The following is a 24537-nucleotide window of genomic DNA, read 5'->3' as shown; positions in this document are numbered from 1 at the left end:
TAAGATTCATTACGCTTTCACCTGAAAATCCCTTCTCTCTAAGTAGTCCCAGTGCTCAACAGCCAGAGGCCGCTAAACAATAGGGGTTTTCCTGCTGTTCAGGGTGACCTTCACTTTGAGTAATAAAATAAAATTAAAAAAAAAATCAAATGCACAGCTGGCTGGCTTGCACTTTGCTGCTCCTTCAAGCTCTGCATTGACCTTTGTTTTGCATGAAACGTAACTTTCGAAAGCCTAGAGAGACTTGAGGCTGCCCAAATGGTTAGGTAAACACTGACTTAAAAGAACTGCATTTGCCTACATGACTTTTTTTTTTTTAATGTCACTATGGCACTCATTATTTCTGTTCACTACCAGTTACTCCTACCTGTTACAATGCTGCTACTCTGAATATAGCTTGTGTTACAGGAAGGGAAGTGGAATTGGTTGCACAGGCTCATGAGTGATGCTCCTGAAGTCCGACTGTATACTGCTTATAAGCAATTTGATGCTTGGCTGACAGTCCTTAAAGAGGACTGCTTCTCTTATTTAATGGTACTTTGCAAAGTCAAGGAAATACAAGTTTAATACAACAAATTGAAACAGCTTTTAGTTTTATTTATATGCTCCACAGACTGACAAAACTACTGTTATTCTAAAAAAATAAAATAAAAAATGTACTTCATCAGTCACATCTTTAAAACAAAACTACTCAAAGAGCAGGATTATATGATGATGTAAACTGGTTCACACTTTTTTTATTAAAAAGCTAGAAAAATTCAGTAGGCACCTCAAAAACTTGTTCTTTCTATTATGATCTTACAGGACATGAGACACATACAACTATAGGTCTATGCTTGATTCAGAAGCAGACTGATTATTGTGTTTACGGCTTGTGAGATGTTTAGGCAGCCAAAAAAATTGCACCATACAAGTAACCACAACAGGTTTGCAAAGGAAAACTTGCACAAGGTATCCTATACAGTTAGGACCAATTATGCACTGTTATTTGCACTTGCTTGAAATGGCTGTAGTTACACACACTCTCCAGTCCCTAAAAAGCGTCTTTCTACATCCAGCCTATATGCACACCTTAAAGTGTGCAGCTCAGTACCCTGGCTCTAAACAGGCTGCTGTTTGCCTCACGCCAGGAAAACTTTCAGCTGCCCATGTACGACAGTTTTAAGAGCCTTCTGTAGCAATCTGACGAGTCTAAAAGAGTCAGACAAGAAAAAAGATTTAGCCCTCCAAGTACTAGTATTTGAACTTCTCTTTCCACTGGCTAAAGATGGATGAAGTGTAAAAGGAAAGCATACAGTTAAAGCTGAAAGAAATACAGAGTTGGACTTTCAGAAGTGCTCTGTGTTTGTCTAGTCGTGCTCCAGTTTGAGCAGGTTAAGCCCACTCACCAAATGAGCACTTTAGAAAGTCTAAGTGTGACCATTCGTTGAGGTTCTGGAGTAATTGCTTCTTAGAGGAAGATGGTACGTGCATTAAAGTGTATTGCATACTATGTAATAAAAACCAGTCGTTGTGCTCTTTTGCAAATCTCACACATACATTTTAAAGTGGTATGAAACTCTGCTGTTTTGCTCTGCACAGGTTCCCCTAACTGTTCGCTTGGGTTTGATCCATCTGGATTTTTTACCACAGAATCTTGCTTTGAGTTTCCAATATGAATACGGGAAAGCTCTGCCAAAACCACATCACATTCAAACCACAGGAAACCATGAAATTGGCACTGTTTTGACATGGAAGCTGTAAACAGTGTGCAGGTTCACTCTAAACTGGATCACTGTCCTTTGAGTTATGAAACACAACAAAACTTCCAGCAAGCCAGGTCAGAATTCTGAATTATTAAAGCAAGGAGAAATTATATGACTTTTGCCTCGATCAGGATTTTGTTATAAATAATTTTCCTTTTTTTTTTTTTTTCCCCCTTTAGCTATAAATGTATTACATGGAAGAATAAAATGAGAAGCTGGGTTTCCTCCTTTCCAATTCTGAGTTAAAATAGGATTTAGCGTTCTCATAGCTCTGATACACAGATTCTATTAAAGACATGATAGTTTCCTATTGGCAAGTCTTGAGCATGAAAAATTGTAAAAGCCAGAGTTATACTGTGAATATTATTTAGTTTTGTGTGTCAAATGATACATAGTCAGCTGTAGCTAACTTACCACATTGCTACAGGGGCAAGCCTCTTGTTTAAAATCCACACTAGATTTTCAGCTGCCAAACACTAAATTTTTTTTCCAGGATTCCCGTTAACAAACCACAAGGAACTTTTATGAAAATGGAAAAGTCTGAAGTATGATTTTGCCTTCAAAATAAACATTGCCATAAAGCAAGACATTTGTAAAGAAGTCACAAGTTCATTGAGGACGAAAAGAAAACAATCCAGACTTCCAGACCGTGCCTGAAAACAATTCAGCTTCCAAACCTACCCAAGCCAGAAGTCTGAAAGGTAGAGCTACATGAAGGGGGTTTGACTGAAGTCGAATAAATAGGCAACAAAATGTAGTGATGCAAAAGATGACTTAAATTACTGCAGTGCCTGCAAGAAAAAAAGCACCCTAATCTTGCAGAACTCCATTTTTACCAGACTTGTAACAACAGGCATTTGAATGTCAGAAAAACTCTGCAGGGATCCATACATCAGATATATCTGACCTGTCATAGAGTTTTCAGATGTACACAGCTGCTCCCGTAGCTTTTCCACATCATCTGGGTGAACCTGCTCATACAAAGTGCTGCCAAACCATTCGGACTGAGGCTGGTTCAGCACAGGAGTCACAGAATCGGATACGTAGATGACTCTTCCGGTCTCAGCTGCAACTACGAACAGGAACCCATCTGCAGCCTCCAGGATAAGATGTTTCAGTTCCTTTCAAAGAAAGGATTTGATTAGAAGGCCAGCAAGAAAAGGGAACTAAATAACACATACATCACTGCCAAAGAATATTTTTTTCTTGTGATTTTAGTAGATGAACACAACGTTAGAGGAGAAATTTTTATTGTAGTATTGAAAAAACAACACATCCAAATTAGCAGCAGAATATAAATTGCTGACCTTAGTAACAAACAATATTGTTTTCCTTTATTGCCTTTTATCTGGTGATCTCAATGCACTTTAAGAAAATGAACTAAAACTCACTGCCTGGTACGTGATAGATATCTAATATTTTTTTTATAAAGTTATTTAGGAGTACAAACAGAGGAAATGAAGGGCTAGAACTCATATGGCAGACCCATCCCTTAATTAAATGTCCTGGATAATTTAATTGGAAAGAAAACAACGAGACTTTTTGTTTGTTTGTTTTCTTTTTTTTCTCCCCCTCTGGACAAGTTCTGTTTGTATATTAAACAGTCGGTGGATAAAAGACAGAAACTGTGATGGGGCAAGGACAGGAATCCTCAGCCTCCTCTCCTATTAGGATGCCCAAGCCATCACACACAAAACTTATACCATTTATTGCTTTCCTTTTCCAACCTGTGAACACAAAGCTTCTGAGAGCCAAGACGACTGTGACACCCTTGCCCTTTGCCTTTCTTTATGTGGTCCCCTGCTCATTGTCCTGAGCACTTCTGCTCTGAGATACTCACCCATCTGCCTGAGACATAGCACCCAGAGCCTCCACTCCACCTTGGGATCTGAAGCTGGGGGCCACAGACCTTTAAATCAAGGCAGTTCTGTCCCTCACTTTCAGACATTCGGTCTAGACACCCAATATCTTGAATTGCATATGCAAATAGCTCTTTGCATGCATCACATGAAAACACTGCCTTTGGTTAACAGAGCTTGAAAACTTCTGATGTGAAAAGAAGACAACTGTCTCCCCAGTTCATGGAAAACAAGCTTGCACAGCCCTTGCCTGGTGGCTTCAGCAAGTATCAGGGCTTGCTAGGATACAGCAGTGAGTTACTGCATCTGAAACTCAGATAGGGAGCTTTCTGAGCCCCATTTCAGGTCAGACAGCACAGCATGGCTGGTGTGCAAGTGGCAGATACTACCTGATAAGGTGAGGATCAAAATCTGATTAATTCTACTAAAGCCCAAAAGAAATGGATAACACATCTGGAGAAACACTAAACAGACCGAAGATTTCTGCTGGCTTCAACTTCTTTACTGTAGAGAAAGCATATCAATTCTGAACCCCTTAGTAAATGAAAAAAAACCAACTCACTGCAAGCTGGCTGCACTATACAGAGGATAAGGAATATATAATTAACTGTTTTGAATATATAATTAACAAAAGATAAGCTCTGTCATCCTGCAAAGTTCCAAAGCCAAGTTGGAAGGACAAGTGAGCAAGATGCCCTAGCAAAAACCAGTTGAATGGCAGTCCCTCTAGAAGCACACTTCAGGAAAGCCAGAATAAGCAGAGATGTGAACACTCAGAGGTCAGCAACAGCTGCTGTTTCTCTAACAGAAAGAAGTAGTACCTCTAGCCATAACTTACATGTGTAAGTACTTAAATTGTTCAAACCACAAAAATGCACATTACACCCATTGGACTTCAAAAACAATGAAGGTGGTAGGAATTTCCAGTGCACTCTGTTAAGCACAGGTTTTCTTTGAAAACTGGGTGCATGTTCCCTCCTCCTCCATCAAAAATGTAACCAAAGTCCCTCAGCTGTTACAGATGAGATTCATCTCAGCCCAGTTCAGCTGTCTAGAACTTATGTATTGAAACTAAACAATTTTTTTAAATCTTCCTTTAAACTAAGGATGGAGAGGCAGATTTTTGCAGATTCCTTTCTATCTTTTTTAGAGAATCTGTGTTAGGATAGGAGGAACCCAGTCCTAGAGATGAACAGTCATCTCCAATGGCAATGGACAGCCTGTGATTTGCTTTTCAGAAGGACAGACCTCAATGTTAAGTACCCTATGCTGCGAAAATGGACAAGAATGTCCATTCTGCAGCTTCAGAGCAAGGGATCTGTCATATGGTTATGATAAAGTCCAAAAAGTCACACGAAACCTGTGTGCATTTACGTCTTGGATATTTAGCTTGTACCAGTTACTACTCAACAGTGAAGGGTCAAACTGAGACCATACTCCTCTCAGCACTTCCTCACACCACGGAAGACCACAAAGCAGAGAAAACAGATACCTGTGAAATAAAATCTACCTGTTCTGTAAGAAACGAAGGCTTGTAAGCTCCATCAGTAGATTTATTTCCAGTGCCCCTCATTGATTTCATGTGTGAAACAGCCATCCGAAGAATCGTCAGCTTGTCAGGTTTCCGAGCCAACGCACTACAAGTGGGTACCATATCAGACAGTTCGGTGATGTACTGTGTCATCTTATTTCTTCGGCGCCTCTCAATTTCACTGTGATTCTCCCTGATTGTTTAGAGAAACACCAAACCAACAGAAAAGCAGACAGGATCAATGTAAGAATTTCAATCAGAGGTAATAAATCATAATACTTCACACTTGTTTTGCAGCTTTCCCTCCAGGAGAGCAAAGTACTTTACAAAGCTAAGCACTATTATCTCTCAGTTTATAGACAGAAAATCCAGGCCACAGAAGGTTAAATGTGAAAAGAACCCATATTTCTAGCCTATTTGTTTCTGACCTTAATCTCTTAAGCGGTTTAGTACCCTTTGTTGAAGGACTAATAATGGAAGTAGAAAAATATGAGGTACTGACACCTGTCAACTCCTGCCAAACTCCCAAATTTGCTACAGATGTCATGCATCTCACAGCTTCCAGTCCTTGCCCAAGGTGTTGGCTCTGCTTGTAAGAGGCCTCCTTCAGAGGAAAGCTCTCGCTAACAACTGGATCATGTCAGGAGTAAGAGTCAGTTCTGACTGACAGCTAAAAAAAAACACAACACACCCACAACCACCCACTTAAGGACAACATAGGTCTCCAGTCCTGTAATGCTTTGTGGAAAGTCCCACATCCCAGTACAAAGCCACAGGCCTGCAGGGAGACGCTACAGGCCTACAGGATCAGACGGGACTGGGACCATATATGGTATAAAAGTACATACCAAATAAATAAATAAATAAATAAATTGAAGACAAAAGACAGCAAGTAAACATCTGGCTTGTCAGACAAAGATCAGAATTTATGTACAAGAACAATCTAACACAGCAGGGAAGTAACAATGACAGTACTTGATGCTGCCCCGCTTCAGGCCGAGCTCCAGCGTTCTCATCTTTTATAGAAAACATATGACTGCGCTGGTGAGCCAAATCTGAGAATTCTCAAAATTGACAGTCACCAAATTCTGCCAGAGCTGAAGATCTGGGAGTTCAGTTCTCCCTTACTGTAAATCACCACTGCTTGATTGCTATCAAGGAATTTCACCAATAAATACAGAAGTGAGAGGCAGTCCAAAGGGACCTAGAATACTTCTCTGTCTAGTACTTATATTTCAGATACTGTACCTGTCAGGTGGCAGCTAAATACAAGTACACAACAGGTATGTGATGCTTCAGATGTCAAAGCAGCATCTTCCACTGATTTCAATGAGCTGTGCATGGCATTTTCTTGTGGGATCGCTGGCTGATCCAACAAGATGTGAAAGGTGATCGCATGGAGAGTCCACCAGCATTGATCAGTACAGAAACACAAATTTAAAAGAAACTGCAACATTCTTTGGAACTGAATGTTATGAAGAGTGATCATGAAAGGCTTGGCACACTCTTCAACTACTTTACAACTTAATAATAAACTTTTCCATCTCAAATGGCTGATACACAGTCTTTGTGTGGGTCTGCACAGACGTGGGAGAGAACACTGCCTGTGGGAGTCAGACCATATACACACACACAAGCAGAACATCTTGTGTGACAGTGTGCATGCACGTAAGAGCATGTGTGTTCAAGTCTTTATACATGAAGATAAATACGGACAAGGGGAAGAAAAATGCATTTTTACACGATGAAAGCTTGGTCTAAGTTCAGCATTTTCACAGAAATGGTGGCTGAGAGACAAGAGAGACAAAGAACACATATATTCAACACACATTTTACATTCATAAATACATATTCCACTGTCTGCCACTGAAGTATTTTGATACTACTGATCATTATAAACAACCATTATAAGGAGTAAACAGACTGCAGGACTTCCTGAGAAGAAAGAGAAAAATATCCAATAGTCCATTTCATTTATGATCGTAAAAACTAAAAAGTAATAGTCTGTTAACCAACTGGCCATGAAAAGGTTCAACCAAACAAAACCCTGAAACTTTCCTGAAACTAGTTCAAATTTAAACTCTTAAAAGAAAAAAATGGGCTGTGCTCCTTTTCCAAAAGGGCCTGCCCAGGGAACCCTGGCATTCATAAACATGTGCAGGATGATGTCCTAATTCTGTCAATTCTAGCTTTGTTTTTGCGTGGATGTTTTGGAGGCACATTACATTTTGGGAGATTGTGGGAGCTGATCCAAACCCACTTTGGTCCAGTATTAGTGTTTCTGACTTCAAGCATTTTTGGATCAGTCAACCCTCCTGACAGTCAGAACTGCATCATATAAAATAAAAATGGGGGCAAACCATTTTTGATTTTCCTTTCTCATACCTGGCCATCCTTTCTGTGTCAGCAGTACTTTGATCATCTTCCCATCTAGAAACAAAATAACCAGCTCTCTAAGCTAATGCACAAATACTGAGATGTTTTGGATATGACCATTCCCCTCTTTCCTCTCAGCAGAGGACCTCTACGGAACACGCCTACCTTGCAAACTTTTCCTTATCACCAGAGATTTGATCACCATCATACCTATAAACAAAAGATAGCAAGTAAATTCACAAGGGTTATACATTGTACTAAAGTCAACACACAGCAGAAAGCAAAGAGGTTCACAACTGCACACTATTACAAATAACAGCAAGAAAAATGAGGGCATGAAAATAATAAAGCAAAGAAAATGTGGAGTGTAATGAAACTTCCAAGCCATGCCGATTCAAAAACTTCATTTGTACATTTAAAACAAGTTGAAGACATATTTCAGTGGATTTATGCAGACACTCTGACGTACACTTATTGCTTGGGAAACTTAACAACCAGCACCATTACAGAAAACACCACTGAGCTTCTATCGGCAGCAGCCCATGAAATATTCATTGTTGTGTTGGAAGTGAATGAGCTGTATCTTTCCCAGATTGCAACCACAACTCGCTCCTTTCAGTAGAGGGCACTGATGGTCTACAGATAACATGGGAGGGCACAGACACACACTTAAGTGCAATGCAATACGTAGGGATGCCTTCAGAAAAAAGCTCAGGTAGGTATCTATGATGTACCGTCTGTTGGTAAGACTGGCTAAAGTCAGGCAGGCAGATGAAACTGCTAGGTAAATAAAAGTGAAATTAAAACTGTCATAAATATCTAGAAGTAAACAGTTATCTCATTCCCTCCCAAATCAACAGAAGTTAGATGCCTGAACAGATACTCGTGGTGTATCACTGTCAACTTTATGGAGGAAATCCAGATCAATGGGACTTTAGCCCCACAGGATTGAAGTTTCACTGCTTCTGAAGTGCTGCCCCAGAGACAGGTACCAACGTGATGTTTTACTAAAAAATGACATGCTCCTTTCCCTTTCCTAAAAACATACTAATCCTTCAAAATTAGATTTTGCTAAAGTAGTTACAAAAAGATGCATTTTTTGCATCTTGAAAAAAAAAATCTTACTTTTGGAGAAACCACAAACGCTTTTTTCCAAAACAGAAAAAGTACGTTTTTGAAAATAAAAAAAAAAACTAAAAATAATAAAAAAAAAAGGTTAAGAGGCTAATGGGTTTTCTACAAGTGAAGAGCATTACTGGTTAAGAATAGACCAGTGAGATTTTGTATTAGAATTCTGTCTTTCCAAAACAATGTAATTTATTACTACAGAGAGCCTATGAAGCTTTCACTTATTACTTGATAAGGAAACACAGCATAACTAAGCATCTTTTCTCTTCTAAAAACTAATAATTAACAACTTCTCCTCTGAAATGAGTTAAAAGTAACGTTAAGTACCACAAATGTGCAAGTTCCTCTATGAGGCTTCATATTTTCCTTCCTCACTAAGTCTGATTCGAACTCTCATGACAAAGCTTAAGTGAGACTTGAGGCGCATTCCTTTCTATATTGTTTTAGCACTAACACCCTCAAAACATTCAAGTGAAAAATGTCACTTTCTTCCACTTGACTCTGCCCTGAGAACATACTGTGCCTGAACAGTTTTAAACAAAAATACAGGTTCAATGAGGAATGTCCACATGCTGTTAGGCGAGAAGTACATGCATGTGTCTCCAGGTGACAGTGAGAAGCCATGCAGGTAGCTGAGCTGCCTTGGAACTCCCTGAGAAGCAATGTGTGTTAACTCACGTGGAGCACCATGCTAACACCACTACTTCTAGTGCTGCTGCTAGCTTAGGGACTGTCTACTCATTCTTGTCTGGTTGGCTGGGCTGAATATGCTGTTGCCTCTAGCTACTCTTTTCTCCCTTCCAGTCTCCCAGCTGACCTCTACGAGTGCATTATTGAGGTACTTCAGTCAAGACAAGCTGGGTTAGCTTAAACTTTTAAAAAGCAATTCTTTGCTAAACAACTAATTTTGGCCAACACAAGCTAGGAATCAGTTATGTGAGCAATTTGGAGAAGGGAAAAAGACCTAAAAGGAGGACAACTAGAAATAACATTTCCTTGAGAGGTCAACCGTGGCCAGAAGAGGATGTCTGCACATAGCCCTGGGCATCTCCACGTTGTTTTTCTGTACCCTCTCTAAAAGCAGAACAATCTGTTTTGTTTGTTTGTTTGTTTTTACATCATGTAAGATTTAAATATCACATTTTGATCTGGCATCTAAAATCAGAGAGTCTACGCACTGTATACCATACTTCTCCAATAAAAATAATGGAAATATTTGCTTTCCTCACTACCCATGGCTAAAGCCAGGCTGGAGACAGACCAACTCATGTGCACAACTGTACCTAGAAACCCTGATGCTTATGCAGACAAAAATCAGATCATATTAATTATAAATCTTGAACCCTTAACACACATCATCTACCAAACATTAGAGTAGCCCTCAGACCAGGTGTTTTAATGCCATAGACTGGAATATTCTTTCTGTAAAAGACGCCAGCTAAACTTGTGTGCTGCTGGTCCTGTCCAGGAGGTTATGTTATGGTGTTGCAACACATCCTGTTAAAACCCTATAGTGACAGCTGTGCTTGAACATGGCTGCTACTATATAGCTGCAATTACAATTTGAATGATCGGCAGTTATCAGTAGGCCTCAAAGCACCTATTCTCAGCGCAGGCACTTGGTTTCTAATGAAAAAATGCAAACAGTGTGACTGGAACAAAAGGAAAAGTGAAAAATGGCAATGATGCTTTGATGTTTGTTTTTGTTTCTAGCATAGAATATTCCACATTAACTGTAACATTTATTTTGGCAATTCTTACTATTCAGTTACACCTAATGGTACATAATGACCTTGAATCTTAAAAAAACAACCCATGCCTCTAGGATCTGTCATATTGTCTTAACAAGTAGTTAGTATCTGAACTAAGTTCAAAGTAAAATTATTTTTCAGTGGCAAAAAGACAACTTCAGCAATGTCAAATTATCAAAATTCATTTACAGCAGTTGAAATACTAAGCTATGTCAAATGAGAAAAATTGTGATTTTTAGCTGCAGAGTGAAATTATGACACAAATATTCTGTCAACTTTGTAAGCCGATAACTACATTAAGCAGATTTTTGTCAGTGTGCCTAATTTGCAGAGGAAGCTGGTAAACTGTAACTAGAATTTAGGTCAAGCTGTTGGCAATTTCTTCAGCCCATATATATACAGAGACTCTAAAACAGCAGTAGTGAGGCAGCTGTCTTTCTCCACTGAAAAAGTAAGAAATTTGGTCAACTCTTCATAAAGGCTCACCTTGAAAATTTGCTGGGTCCTTCCCCATCTTCATCATCGAAATCCATTCTGTAAAAGCAAGATTTCCAAATATGTAATCATGAAGTTGGCAATGGTGACATGAACATTCAAGTCAACAGTTCTCAATCTTGTTTGATTTATATTTTGACTGGGGGTAGTGATGGCTGTAGATTCCAGTCTTGCTCATACTCTCCAGACCCCCTAAAAGTAGCTTATTAGCTGCCAGGAATACAAAGAACAAAAGTTAAAAAACAAACAAACAACAACAACCACCACCACCACCACAACGAAACAAACAAAAAACCACGCTGTTCTGCTCCACAAAAATCCACACTGCTAAAACCAACAAATAAAAGGAAATATTAAACAAATGCAATTCTTGTGAAACAGCCAGAAGTGCTATCTCTAAGGCCTGATAGAAGTCTACAGAAATTAAAGGTAGAGCAGTTATCGACTCCCAGCCTCTTTGCCAAAAAGATTACGTATTTCGCCTCTATTGATCGTAACCATGGCACACTCTTAGACCTGTCCTGTATCTCCCAATAATTTCACATGAATTACCAACCAGGCTGTAGATAGCAATTACCTGGCTGTAGGCAGCAATTACTTTGTGGTGTTCCTTACCTAGGCCATACTAAAATGACCTGTGGATCTACTGTGCACCTAACTTACCTGCTTCGTATCCCAGACCTTCTTAAGTAAAAGAGACGAGCTCTTCCTTGGGCCATATCCTAGCCCTCCAGTTAGGATGCTCTAGGGAGCCACAAAAAGCAAGAACCTCTTTCTTCACTTATCACACAGAGACACTAGGAAGATTAACCTCCTAAATTAGTCACCTAAATTACTTTCCTACACTACGCAGCACGATTACCTCCTTCCTGTTGATATTGTCACTACAAAGCTCTGTAAAAAGTATTTTTTACATGTTTGTATCCCTAAGAAGAGGTAGACAAATAGATATCCCAATTACAAGGGGGCGACTCTGGCATCATGCCAGACTAAGAACCAATCTGATATAAAATTATCATATACAATTACCGTGTTAGTGTATTTATTTTAATAAGAAGCTATGTTAGTATGACAGAGACTTGAGCAGTCACAAATGTAATTCGTGTAGAAAGGAAATCACAGGGTTTTTTGCAAATGATTTTATTGGGTTTCTTCACACTCGAAGCTTTCTAGCATTTCAGTGTAATATAATATAATTTATATAATTACAAATTCAATGCCTCTACTACTTCATGTTACCAATAGATATATGTCATATTAAAGGCAAAAACCCTGAAAAGTGGCAATATTTAACTCAATATTAAAAAAAAAACCTTTCCAATTAAAAATTAAGATTTATACATTCAGAGTGTGGGATCAGTGGTGTAAAAACACTCTTTAAAATTGCATGAACATACAGCAGAATGTGCTCCAGTTAGACAATACAGCCTTGCTTCCTAATTTTGATATCAAAGACAGACTGGTCTATACAAGATGCATTTGACTCACAGCAATCTACGTACAATCAGGACGTGAGCAGCAAATAAGCACAGGAATTGAAAATGGCATTAAAAAAGACAGAGTAATATTTTCCAGATGGCAATAGAGATTATTCATTTCTAAAGGAAGCAAGGAGAAAACCATTTTCCCAAAAGAGTCTTAAGAAGAGATGCACATTTAATTTGGTTGTTTGATGCAATCACCATTTTCACTACAAATTACATTCTTGCTCACCTAATTATCACCAAACCCAGTTTCTAAATCACTTCCCTTGCCAGTGACCTCTCAGCTGCATTGTGCAGAACAACACCGACCTCCAGCGGCCAGCGACATCTCCCATGCAGAAGTACCACGCCAGGAGGACCCTGCGATGTGCTGCTACCCCCAAACGTGGCCTTCGGTGCTGGCATCCACAGCCTGAATTTCCTCAGATATGCTGCAACACTCGTTGTATTTTAACATCTGTGCATTATCATCTTGTTGAAGCTGTCCTCTTACCTACCTGCTTCTTCCCCACATAATAATGTGCCTATATACAACAGCCCAGAACCCACTTTGGGGTTATATCAATCGCAGTGTTTGTGCTTACGCCAAAAATGTGAAAGTCAATGTTAGGTGAGAGCTGTTTCATTTCAAGCAAAGTACACACTCAGGCAGGCACTGGGCTGGCTGCAGCTAGAACAACTTGCAAAATCATCATGTCAGGCGTATCCTTCCCTGGTTTCACCAGCAACTGAAACACAACTGAGATAAAGCTGGAGTTTCCAGTGTATGGAACACGGACAGAAAAAAAAATACATAGCCATACTACAGGGAAAAGACTTTCCCCCAGAGATTTAGTAAGACACTCCTTAAATTTGGGATGCATTCATTTTTTAATTCCCTTTTCCTCCTCTCCAATACACTAGGATTCCATACTGTGGTAGATTTTCTTAGCTTCCAGCCAAATACTCTAGCTGAGTGCTAAGAAATGGATCTTCCCCTCAAAAATCAAGTATTGTCTCTGCTGCACTTTAGACTAAGTTTTATTATTGCCAGAATATAATACCGAGAATTACAGAGAGCCTGATGACAGTTTAAGGCTCGATCCTGCTGCCCATGCTCAATGCCTAGTCCCACTTACTCCCTACTCCCTACTTTTCCAAATGGCTGGCTATCAGCTCCTCATCTCATAAGATCTTGATGGGTTAATACCCATAGGTAACCCCTACCACATGTACAACAGGCTCATCACTGCAGAAACTCGTTGCCTAGGGTGCAATGCCAGACTGCAGCATACTAAATCTCTAAATAACACCTTTCCTTTTTCAACTACCAAAAAATCTTGACTTCTTTCCAAATGCAGTAAGATAAAAAAATAAGAAATTGAACGTGTAGTTCATGAAAATGTCAATACTTGCAAAAATGCAAATGTATCTGTCCCCTCTTTGTTAATAAATAAGTTCCCTAATTTCACATTTCACTGTGCAAAATGAAAAAAAAAATCCTCTAAAAATCTGAAAAAAACCCTCAGGTTTAAAGTCAGTGATTCTAACTTCCTGCCAGAACCACTCCATCTGCTTTGTAGTAAGGCAAAGTGAAAGGTAAGGAATCAGCTGCAACCTTTAGCTGAACACAGCAGAACACACAAAAATAATATTCCAACAAACCCTTCATACCCTGGCAGATAAGATCTTCTGTTCAGATAGAATATATTGCACAGTACCAAAGCAGCTGAAGCAACCTTGAAGAAGACAAATGACATCATTTCAGAAGTTCCAGAAAGAGTATCTTATCTTCATTTAAATTTCCCATTAAAAAGAGACTAAAAAAGAGCTGCACTGTGCTCTTTTGTTTTGAGAAAAGAGCATAAGTCTTGTTTTCCTCTTTCATACTGTTCACGTCAATCGTGAAAAGATCTGATGTACGAGGTACTTAGTAAAACATTTTCATCAAAAGATGTGTGGGTAACATAAGTAATGTGACAAAAATATTTTTATTACTGATTTTTAATTAGAAACATTTTCACACAAAAAAAAAACAACAATTCACAACACAAGGTGGTTCTGCACAGGTTAAAAAATGAGATGGGAGAGGATTTGAACACAACAAAATAATTATGTAAAACTCCCAAGCAGTGTCAAAAGATGGCTTGCCACGATTATTCGGTATAGGAAGGTGCAGGTAGGAATGATGGGGCAGAGCTGCTGAGAGGAGGATGAGGATCTGCACTACAGCCCTTTGTTCGGTGCGAGATGGGGGCACCCGGGGAGAGAGATTGCTGGCTGCGGTCTCTTCCTCCCCAAATCTCCCTGTTCTGCGCCTGAGAAACAAAACCATGTGCTGAACCGAAACAAAACCAATGCATCTGTAAAAGCAAACAAAAAAAACAGCCCTTCCTCTCCAAGTACAGATAACCAAGGAGGGCAAAAAAGCCCCTTTACCCTCTAAAACTACTTTAAACCTAAAGACTTCACTTTACATTCGGTAGTTACTGATCACAGTGATGTTTTCTCTTATGCACTACTAGGCTGTCACTTTTTTCTATGAAGTGCTTGGTATAATTTATAGAAAGGAAAAATATTTTTCTGAGCTGTCAATGAAGCTGAATGCCTGCACCGCAGAACACCTCCTGGATAGCCAATGAGTTTAAACTGATCTACATTCAAGTCCATACAGCAATTATTCTGCCAGCTTGCCTCAGCAATTATGAGAAAAGAAACAATTTTCAGAGATAACTGGAGCTAGAAAAGGTGACTGTGTTCATGAGCTATATTCCTTTATGTCTGACACAAAGCATTCATTTCTAAAATGCCCAAGGATTTAGGTGTACAAAGATATATCGCCAGGACAGTAATGAAAGGACCAAGTGTTAGCTGCAACTTTGTTCAAAGAGAAGCTTCAAGGAATTAGACACAGCAGGCATTCTTTCCCTCCAGGCCTGAATATGTACACACTGAACAAAAAAAAACGCACCCTTGGCTCAGACTTGAAGAAGGGTTATTAGTTTAGAGCTATGGTGCACAGATAAAGTACCACAGTATGGATATAACAGCAAATCTGTACTATCTTATTCACTGAATTTGCATATCAAATACATTTCAAATCATTTGGTTTTACGTTCTTCCTGTCCTCCCCCACTCCAGTTCCTTGGAAATAGATTGACGATATTTAAAATGCAACATTTAAAGCAGAGCTTTCAATTAATATCAAGGCAGGACTTAATATAATCAGAAGATTTCACAGTCAGCAGCATCAATCCTTGGTAACAGTAATTTGCAAACTTGTATTCATAGTTGACATGGTTTATGATCAAAAAAAGAGATCAACTATCCTGCAACTCAAAAGCACAGAAGGTTATACAAGCCATGTAGCAATAAAAATATGTTAATGCTTTGTTTTCTCTTCTGAGGGCAACTTTGAAAAGGCTTTTTCACTGAACAGTTTCAAATTAAAAATGGGATAAAAAAAAAAACAGGTTAAAAACAGATTTCAGGAATTTCTCAGAGCACTTCTATGCAGTTAGCTCAGCATACGGAAGCACACTCCAAGAGGAACAACCTCCAAACTGTCCTGCCCAAAGGAACCTCCCTCAGAGCAAACACCCCAAGTGCTCAGCTCACACCAGCTCAGTTCTGCATCCAAGGCAAGGTCCACGTTCTCCTCACAACTCGTTCCAGGAATGAGACTCCAGCACCGGTACTTGGGCAGGCACCCAGAACGGGCAGCATGTCTTGGCCAGCGATCCCTAGGGCAGCACTCACGGGGAATTAGGTCTTCTCACCAGGTGCCTATCAGTGAAGATTTGATTCACACTATCGATCCCGTTAAGTCCTACCATTGTAATATTTAGGGCTAAGTATAATACTAACCAATCTCTTCTGCAGGCACACTTGTACCAGAGATATCTCTGGGAAAGAATCACCATTACTTGTGATCAACCATTTGTTAAGGGAAAAAAAAAAAAAAACCAAAGGTATTTTTGGTATTTCTGATAGTATTAAGAGAGTGGTTTTCTGCTCTTCTGCATCTCTTGATATGTATTTCTTCTAATACAGAAGATTACTATCAGCTGCCACAGAACAATGTGATGTGGAAAAGCTATGGCTACACCATGCCAACCTTTATATTTGGATAAAACAAATCCTCTTCTTTAGCAGAACCTTCATCTAGGTTAGGAACTCGATTCAGGCCCTTTCTCCCAGAAGTGGGGAGACTATGCAACATTTCCCATGAAGTTTAGGATATCATACACCACAAACTCTGAACAGAGAAACTACTTGTGCTATTTCTGTACCTGGGACTATAAAAAAAAAATACATTATTAACAGAAGGCATTTATTTGAGAGATTCCAGGTCCAATTTTCAGATGAAGCTGGATAAGTCAGCATGTACAAGTAAGAACACATCTTATTACCTTTATTCAAATGATAAACACTTTTGAGATTAAACAGACGTAGGCAACACACAATCATTACACAAAAAACAGCCATGGGACCCAAACTCTGTTTCTGGATGCTTTGCCAAATCCCAAAGTCCTTTGAAGTGTGCAAAACAACAAACACCACCCCTATCAGCAAGTTTGATCTTGCAGTAAGAGCAGATACATTGAAAAGAAAAGCAAAACACCAGCAACTAATACCATAACACGGTTTACCTATATAAACGTTATATAATAAAGATACAAATATGTATTTCCAGTTTTTCAATAAAAATAGTTTCCATTCAGCACTGTACAAAAGGAAATGGCTTACCCAGAGCGGCGCTTTCCTCCTCTGGAAGGCATGGATCCTGCCATTCTCACCTGTCCACTTGCCATTGGTGCCACCGGCAAGGCCACCGAGCCAGGAATGTCAGATGCCATTTCTGTAATACAGAAGTAGGGAAAGAGGGAGGGGAAAAAGATCTTTTAATCCGTTACCTCCAAGGAGAAACCCGTGATGACAAAATTACGGAAAGGCCCTTTCAAACATAAACGGGGAAAAGCTTTCCTTTTTATTTCTGAGAAAAAGTAAAGCTCTCCCATCAAAGCCTAGCAAGCTGTCAGCTCCTTTAAAACAAGTGCAGGTTTGTAAATAACCATTATGTGTGCCTTGGGAGATGGCTGAGAGAACACAGCATACTGTAGGTGCCTCTGCATTAACGGTTACCTATGGGATCGTCACAGTTCTGCTTCTCAGAGGGGCTGGCAGAGGAAGGCCAGCAACCTTTAACAGTAGTTACATTGCCCCATAGAGATATGCGGGGCTGAATTCCCAAGAGAAATGAAGCTGTACGAACTGAGGAAAATAAAACTTCAAGGACTTCCCAGTTTGCCAAAGAGGTCAAGAGTTTAGAGCACGAATTAATTATTGGGCAACACTGTTTTTTTATTATTTACATTTTGGTAGCACTCAGTAGACCAGACTGAACTTAGCAGAGCTCCAAGTCTTCCTGCATTTCTGCGTGGCACCTTGCAGAGCTGACCTGAGCCTGAAACGCAGGCTGGCACTCATCCCTCTGCCAGTGCTCCAGGCTTAGTGAGATCTCCAAATCTCAAATCCTTGACCTGAGGAACAAAAACAGTGCAACTGCCTTCAGACCACTACCGGCAAGTACTTCTACAAGCTATCAGTAACAGTCTGTTACACTCTAAAAAAGAAAAATGGAATATAACGTATTTATATCATTTTTTCCTACTTCACAGGTTAAGCACGTTTTGTCTCTGTGCGATTCCTGTAAAGTATGCGAGTAATTAAAACTTTTTAAATGCAGATAAACTTTACTTACTCTGGAGGTAAAAATCTACAGTCATAACATTTAATTATCATGAAAGAAAATGCATCCTCCTTCCAACTTTTCTTTTTTCAAACTTGGCTGAGTATCTGGAGCTACAAATAAATATATTTACTAATGGGAAGCAAATCTGTTCAAAAATCCTGCTATTCTTTCCCAACAGATCAATACAAAAGAACTTCAATTATGGAAGCAGGAATCCATGTTTCTTTCATTATGTCTGTAGAGCACTTCATCTCTGCCACACTTTATATAAATCCATTATGCAGCATTATGCATTTCAAGTAGTAACATTTTATCTGTTCACTGATTCCATGAATTTCTTCTGGTGCATTTACTTTCATTAACTCCTTTTCAAGCAAAAAGCAACAAAATACTCATCCGATATTTTTCAAAAAAGTGTGCAAGGACAACCAACAAGACCTCTGCCCACATTACCATACTATGAAAAGCCCTGCTGTGTCTAAAGCTTCTGGTATGTGGAATCACTACATGAATGTATATTGGTGTACTTCCATACAAATAAAAGCAAGAGCATCTAAACAACTGGTAAAACACTATTTCCAGAAAAAGTACTTTTAGCACTCTCATGCCGGTAATTCACTTGGAACATTCAAACTCACATTTCATGGGTATAACCGAAGGTTATTTTGAAATGCTCTGCTGACTCATTTGTTAAAACAGATGGTGAAAACCATAAATCTACCTGCAAAGTGTCCCCATCACTCAGAAACACATTTTAGTGTAAATCATTTGGGAGATCAGTTTTTGCTTTTTTTAATCAGTAATCATAAAACAATTTCAAATCAATTGAGTGGTATTTTGAAGAGACTGAACGTAATGCTGTATTTGTAATAAGAAATTCTTGTAGTCTCATTTTCCTCAAGGGTAAAAGAAAATTGAAGAAAACCATGCCAAGGGTTGGATTCATCTCCTTCTCAAAGTCTAGAAGTAAAAGAGATTTTTTAAGTTAACTTTATAGATAGAAATAGAAATGAAACACCATCCTTGCATTACTACGCATTCTGTGCTTAGGGATGTATCTGAGTTAGGCTGAGTAGCCCTCTTTTTGTAGGGCCCTTGCTCTTGTCACTGACTACTCAGGCAGACTCATATAGTTCTAATCAGACGTCCAATTTAGGTGGTTGTGGCTAGGGAAAATGAGTTGGGTTTCTGCTCCTATGTTCAGCCTTTAACATGTGGAGGCATGAGAAGAAAGGGCAGTTAGGGAATTTCAAATAGGATGGTAAAACAGGAACTGCATGTTTTTAAAAAGAAAAAAAACACAGGCAGTGGCTAGAGGAATGACCAAACCACAGACTCAATCATACCAGTGTCCAAAAACACCTGAAAGAAAACATTTTGAAGCAAATAATCAGATTATACCCTGACAGACAAATGAAGAGTTACTGTGTAGGTATCTTCAATCTCCAGAATGATGCATCAATAAAAACAAAATGAAGAAATCAACTTCTTACACAAAATAGCCTTTAAACACGTCTTCACAGTCCTGGGAGAACAAAATTAAGTTGATTGAGCTGACTGCCCTAGAAGGATGTATTCAAAAATTTCCATTTCCAAGATACACGCACAGGAAAATAAAATCAGGGGCTCCACACACATTAAAGCTCAGCTAAGAGTGCCTATAGTTTCAGGCCCTTAAAATCAGAAGGATTTCCCTTAAGGGACAGCCAGGTGTGACAGCCCTGCACGCACAACCACGCATAAGACACCCAATTTACCTTTCCACTCCCGAGCCCGCCATGCCAAGGCGCCACCAGCCACAGCTTTCACAAAACCCCAGGGGGTAGCTGCACCCTGCTAATAAAAGCAGTCAGCTTTCCAAGCTTTCTTTCCTGCCATCAAATATTTTTTCCTGAATTCTGAAGAGGGTGAAACCAGAGGGTGGGCTGGGTCTCCCCAAGCCACGTAAGGAACACAACGAGGAAAGCAATTCAGTACTCAGTACTTTGGATCACCCAGTGACCCCACTGCAGCTGCCAGCACCCAGCTGAGCATCACCCAGGCTGGACAGCTGCTCTAGAAATGGGAGCACTGGATTGTGGTTGTAAAAACTCTGCTCACAAACCGAGCTGCTCCCAGCCTTCCCCTCCAGGTTGCAAGAACGTCTGGGGAGATGATGGAAGAGGTTTGAGTTGCTTCCCAAATTAGTTCCATCTCTGTTCATCAGCAAGCATCTAAAAGCAACAGATCTTTGATGTTATTCACATTTGTAAAAGAGGGTTTTATAGACAGGATGGGATAACTACAAAATGGGCTGGTAAGAAAAGGATGAAAGAGTTATCTCAGAAAGCAAAGGCCAGTGTGGAAGAGTCAGAATAAGAACCTGACAGAACAGCCAGATTCTTCTCTGACTAAGCACTGGAGATCAGAGAAGGTAACTGTATGTCCACGCTCCAGAAGGAAAGACAGGGGACAAGCAACCACCCACAGACCACAATCTCTGACAGAAATATTGTCGTAGATGGGTACTCCAGGGAGCTTATTTCCTTAAAAAAAAATAAAAATAAAAAATGTGTGTATTGGTCCAAGACCTAATAACAATCATCATCATAAGAGGAAGATGCTATTGTCTGAAGTTTAATGAAAACACATTTTGGGCAGCCCCCTAAAGTAAATGAAGCTATTCTGCTGTAGCATAAACTAGTACCAAAGCCCATCAATGCAGAAGCAGGTGTCAAGTTAGTTACCCCCAAAAATAAAATAATGTAAAATAAAAGATGTGGTCAACAATCAAAGATGACATTTCAAGGCCCACATCCACACAGATGTTAATACTGATGCTCACAGGAGGGTTTCAGCAGCAACGAACAATAGGTAACGAACTGTTCTCTTTCTGAGATTGGACTTCTCGAGAAGACTTTCCTTCTGCCAACAGAAATAAGACAAACATTGCTCACTGTACCCAAAATTAAAACGTAAGTGTAAAGGTATAATGTTCAGAAAGCAAAACAATGTCAAGCTGAACGTTCAAGAAAATCATCTATAACCTTCGTGGCAGTGCTCTGAAAAATAACTTGTTTAAAAGAACTTCCTTAGTGCCAAATGGAAATCGCTCTTCTATTGAAAATTGCACACAGGATTTAATTTCAAGGTTAGAAAGTGACCTAGAGATCAGCCAAAGAACACGGAAATGCTATTAACATAAAACTCAGCACAACACTCACATTTGTAGTGGATATTCTTCCAGTTACGGACCAGACGACCTAAGAGGCCTTGTCTTATCACTGCCACGCCTGGGCGCAGGCCTGACCCTGCCATAATCCTCACGGTCACCGCAGGGACCCCCGAGGACCTGTGCTAATCCTGGGACAACAGCACTGCGCATCGTAAAAGCAGCAGAATTGATCCCTACGCTTCCGTCCAGAGTTAAATTTACTGCTGAACACATCAAGCTCTGCTCGAACTTTTCTCCAGTGCTGTATATACCAGATATATTTATATACAGATATATACACCAGATATATTTAAGGATTTTAAAATAATTTAAATAATCTGCAAATGTACATAAGATATACAGATAAAATACAGGGATTTCCTCCCAGTAAATTCCAAGTTAATCTCAAATTGTTGCAGAGATCTGTACAAAAATAGCTAGAGGGATTACAAAGCTGAAGACAGAAAGCAAGCTAAACGTTGCATGAAAATGTTGCTTGAAAGCACATGTGAACCGCAGTCACAAGAATCGCTGGATGGGACAACACACCTGGATGAATCTGGGCTTTCCTCCTGAGTTCGGGAATTATTAAACCACAGCTCTTAAACCCAAGCACCAGATCTCAAGCCCAAAATCCACAGAGTGAAATCCAGCTCTAGCTCCTCCTGGCTTGCTCACGGGCTCAGACACCCGTCCGAGGAGCAAGGCTCTGCAAGTCCACCTTACCGAAGGAGCTGTTAGCCACGTTATTTCCAGCACGCCAAGCCGCGCTCTTCTCAACTACACATGCCAGGATTAAACCCACAGCCTACAGGAGGTGACAGAAATGCTCTCACCGACTTCAATGGGCTCTGAATCTCTGACGTCAAGTTTAATGACCAGCTCCAGGTCTGCTATGACATGTCAGGTATCACGGAGCATGCTCTCAGCAAGGCTCTCTTATCCTTCAGCACTTACTGTAATTGATGGGATTAAAGTCGGATACCAGCATCTGATTAGACTAACAGGATTCTCCTTATATAAGGAGAAATGTAACAGATTTCTGACCGCTAATCCATAGAATGACCGAGATGTCAATCACCTCCAAGTAAACATGGATCTAAGGCTAAATACAGAAATACGAACGTTCCCTCTCCCTCAAACAGCAACATCCACGGACATTTTAAGTGTTCCGAGAGAGCAGATTTCACAAAGTTCTTTGGAAACTGCATCTTTCCATACCCTGAAGTCATTCGGGGGTTAGATGCATCTCAGCAAACAGGTTCTGATTGCAGTCATTTGCAAAGGAGGGTTTCTGCCTAGCACGGAGACATGTAGGAATAAACTAAATTGCATCTCTTACTTTAGAATATGCCACTGAACATATGAAGCCATCATGTAGCCAAAAATATTTCACAGAAACACCTATGCTAAAACAAAGCTGCATATTCAGTCATTGCTTTTGCATGTTATCTGTGGAGATTATAAAACAAGAGATGACTTTCAGAGAATATTGGAATTAAAACATTTCACTGTTCCCGTTAACTCTGTTCAATACTGTTTTTTTGCAGCTCACTGCCAGATACTTTAAATAGACTCCACATCAGAAAGATCTACTGTACAGAGAGGATATGCAGAAAAGCAAAAATATCCTTTTCTATGCTCTCTAACACAATTATCATAGCAAATAAATCAGGAAATATAATAAATCCCACCTTTAAAGAAGACTCTTTCAAAGATGCTATTTCTTTCCTGTGAACAAAACCTTCTTGGAGAGAAATTTTATCCGCATATAAGAAGTGTCAGAAACCTCTGGGAAGAAATGTAGCAGCATTGGTATTCTGCTCAGAAAATGTCATCACAGATCTGTTTACCTTAACTGTGGACCATGATTCAGCCAGTGACAACCGTCTTGCATACTGATCAATTTATTTGCAGCAAAATTACTAACATTTTCTACTTTAACCATTTAGGTTCTGGAAACAGCTACTAAGAAAGGGAGGGCTTTTATGAATAATATATAAATTCTACTTAATTTTAAAATTTCTCCACCACCAAAATCAAAATGCCCTGTACTTTGGGGAGGGGGGTGTGTCTCTCACAATCTCAAAGAAAAATTAGGGCACATTTTGAGTAGTTACTGGAGAAATGCTCCCTTTTAAAAAATTAATATCAGGGATTTATCACCCTTCAGCATCACAGATGAACGCTAAGCATACATGAAAGGGGGGGGGGGAACAATGTGATTAAGCTCATCGTTTTGGGACACGGCAGAGACAGTCACAGACCTTTTAAGAGATGCCCTAACTGGTGGTCTGGAGGCCAAATCCAGCTATCTTGTGCCCACTGCCTTTGCTGTGACTCCGGAGGAGACACCAACAGCTGTTAGGACAATGAAACCAATCCAGGAGATATTTATCGTATCCGAAGAGCTGAAATCCTGCGTGGTGCCTCCACATCTCACTGCTGTGTCCCAAGGGCAGTTACAGAAGTCCTGGCATCTCAGTACTAACCATGCCTTCTGCATGCCTTGTAGTCCATCACGGGGATGTGCAAAAGGAGGTAGGGTCCAAAAAACTTACTTTTGGGCTCTACTTTTAATTTTAACTGATACAGTTTTGGTCTACTTTATGGGAATTCTTCCTTTAAGTGCCCAACTAGTTGGGGAAGGACAGGATGGATACCTGCTTCTTCACTCCTCCCATCTTCCTGACAAACTGCATGACACCAATTCACCTTCTCACATATTCCTGTGTGTTTTTCCCCTAGCTGCTTTTCAATTTCTCATTCATAATTCTTTGCTATCTCTTCTTGGCCTATTCAGTATCTGGCTCAGATGAACTATTCCTTGTACTCCATCGAATAAGCTAACAAATCCAACTTTGCTGACAAGTTAACTCCCTCCCTCCCCACCACATAATGAGAGGTTGATGGAATTCAAAATATGGAGGAAACACTTAAAGAGAGGCGTCAGTGGCTCCTGTTCTAAAAGCTTGTCTCTAGTCTCAGAAAATAATAAACCCCTCAGTATTAGAAGAAGGCTTGTACCTTCACTGCGGAACGAGCTTTGAAGACTGTCACCCGAACCTGAGCACCTGGCCTGCCTCTGAACGTCCGTAAAGCTTTGTCACTGCATACGCAGTGGATTTAACTCCAGCAGGACACCGCTTAGGACTTCACCACATGTTACGATGGACTGACTCACTGGAAGGAGTGCTTCTCGCATCCAAGGTCTGTTAAGCGCACCAAAAACCAGGTCAGA

The 24537-nt window shown here is 39.9% G+C and overlaps 1 protein-coding gene across 9 annotated transcripts in view; it reads right to left on the bottom strand.

The window, feature by feature from the left end:
* ARNT2 (aryl hydrocarbon receptor nuclear translocator 2) overlaps nt 1–24537 on the bottom strand; it is a 107663-nt gene that overhangs the window by 65213 nt on the left and 17913 nt on the right. For 3 of the 9 annotated variants that reach the window (XM_048072009.2, XM_048072010.2, XM_067003792.1), the window contains exons 2-7: nt 17098–17209; nt 10877–10924; nt 7677–7721; nt 7521–7565; nt 5115–5328; nt 2653–2866 (exon numbers count right to left, since the gene is read on the bottom strand). In XM_048072009.2, the coding sequence (XP_047927966.1) occupies nt 2653–2866; nt 5115–5328; nt 7521–7565; nt 7677–7721; nt 10877–10924; nt 17098–17209 (678 nt within the window). Of the gene's footprint in view, nt 1–2652; nt 2867–5114; nt 5329–7520; nt 7566–7676; nt 7722–10876; nt 10925–17097; nt 17210–17723; nt 17878–22990; nt 23149–24537 lie in introns of those variants that run through there. The other 6 variants (XM_013192794.3, XM_048072013.2, XM_013192798.3 and 3 more) reach the window with 6 other exon arrangements.

Source organism: Anser cygnoides, chromosome 11 (assembly GCF_040182565.1).
Source record: "Anser cygnoides isolate HZ-2024a breed goose chromosome 11, Taihu_goose_T2T_genome, whole genome shotgun sequence".
Classification (NCBI taxonomy): Eukaryota; Metazoa; Chordata; class Aves; order Anseriformes; family Anatidae; genus Anser; species Anser cygnoides.
This window is presented reverse-complemented; position numbering and strand designations above follow the sequence as displayed.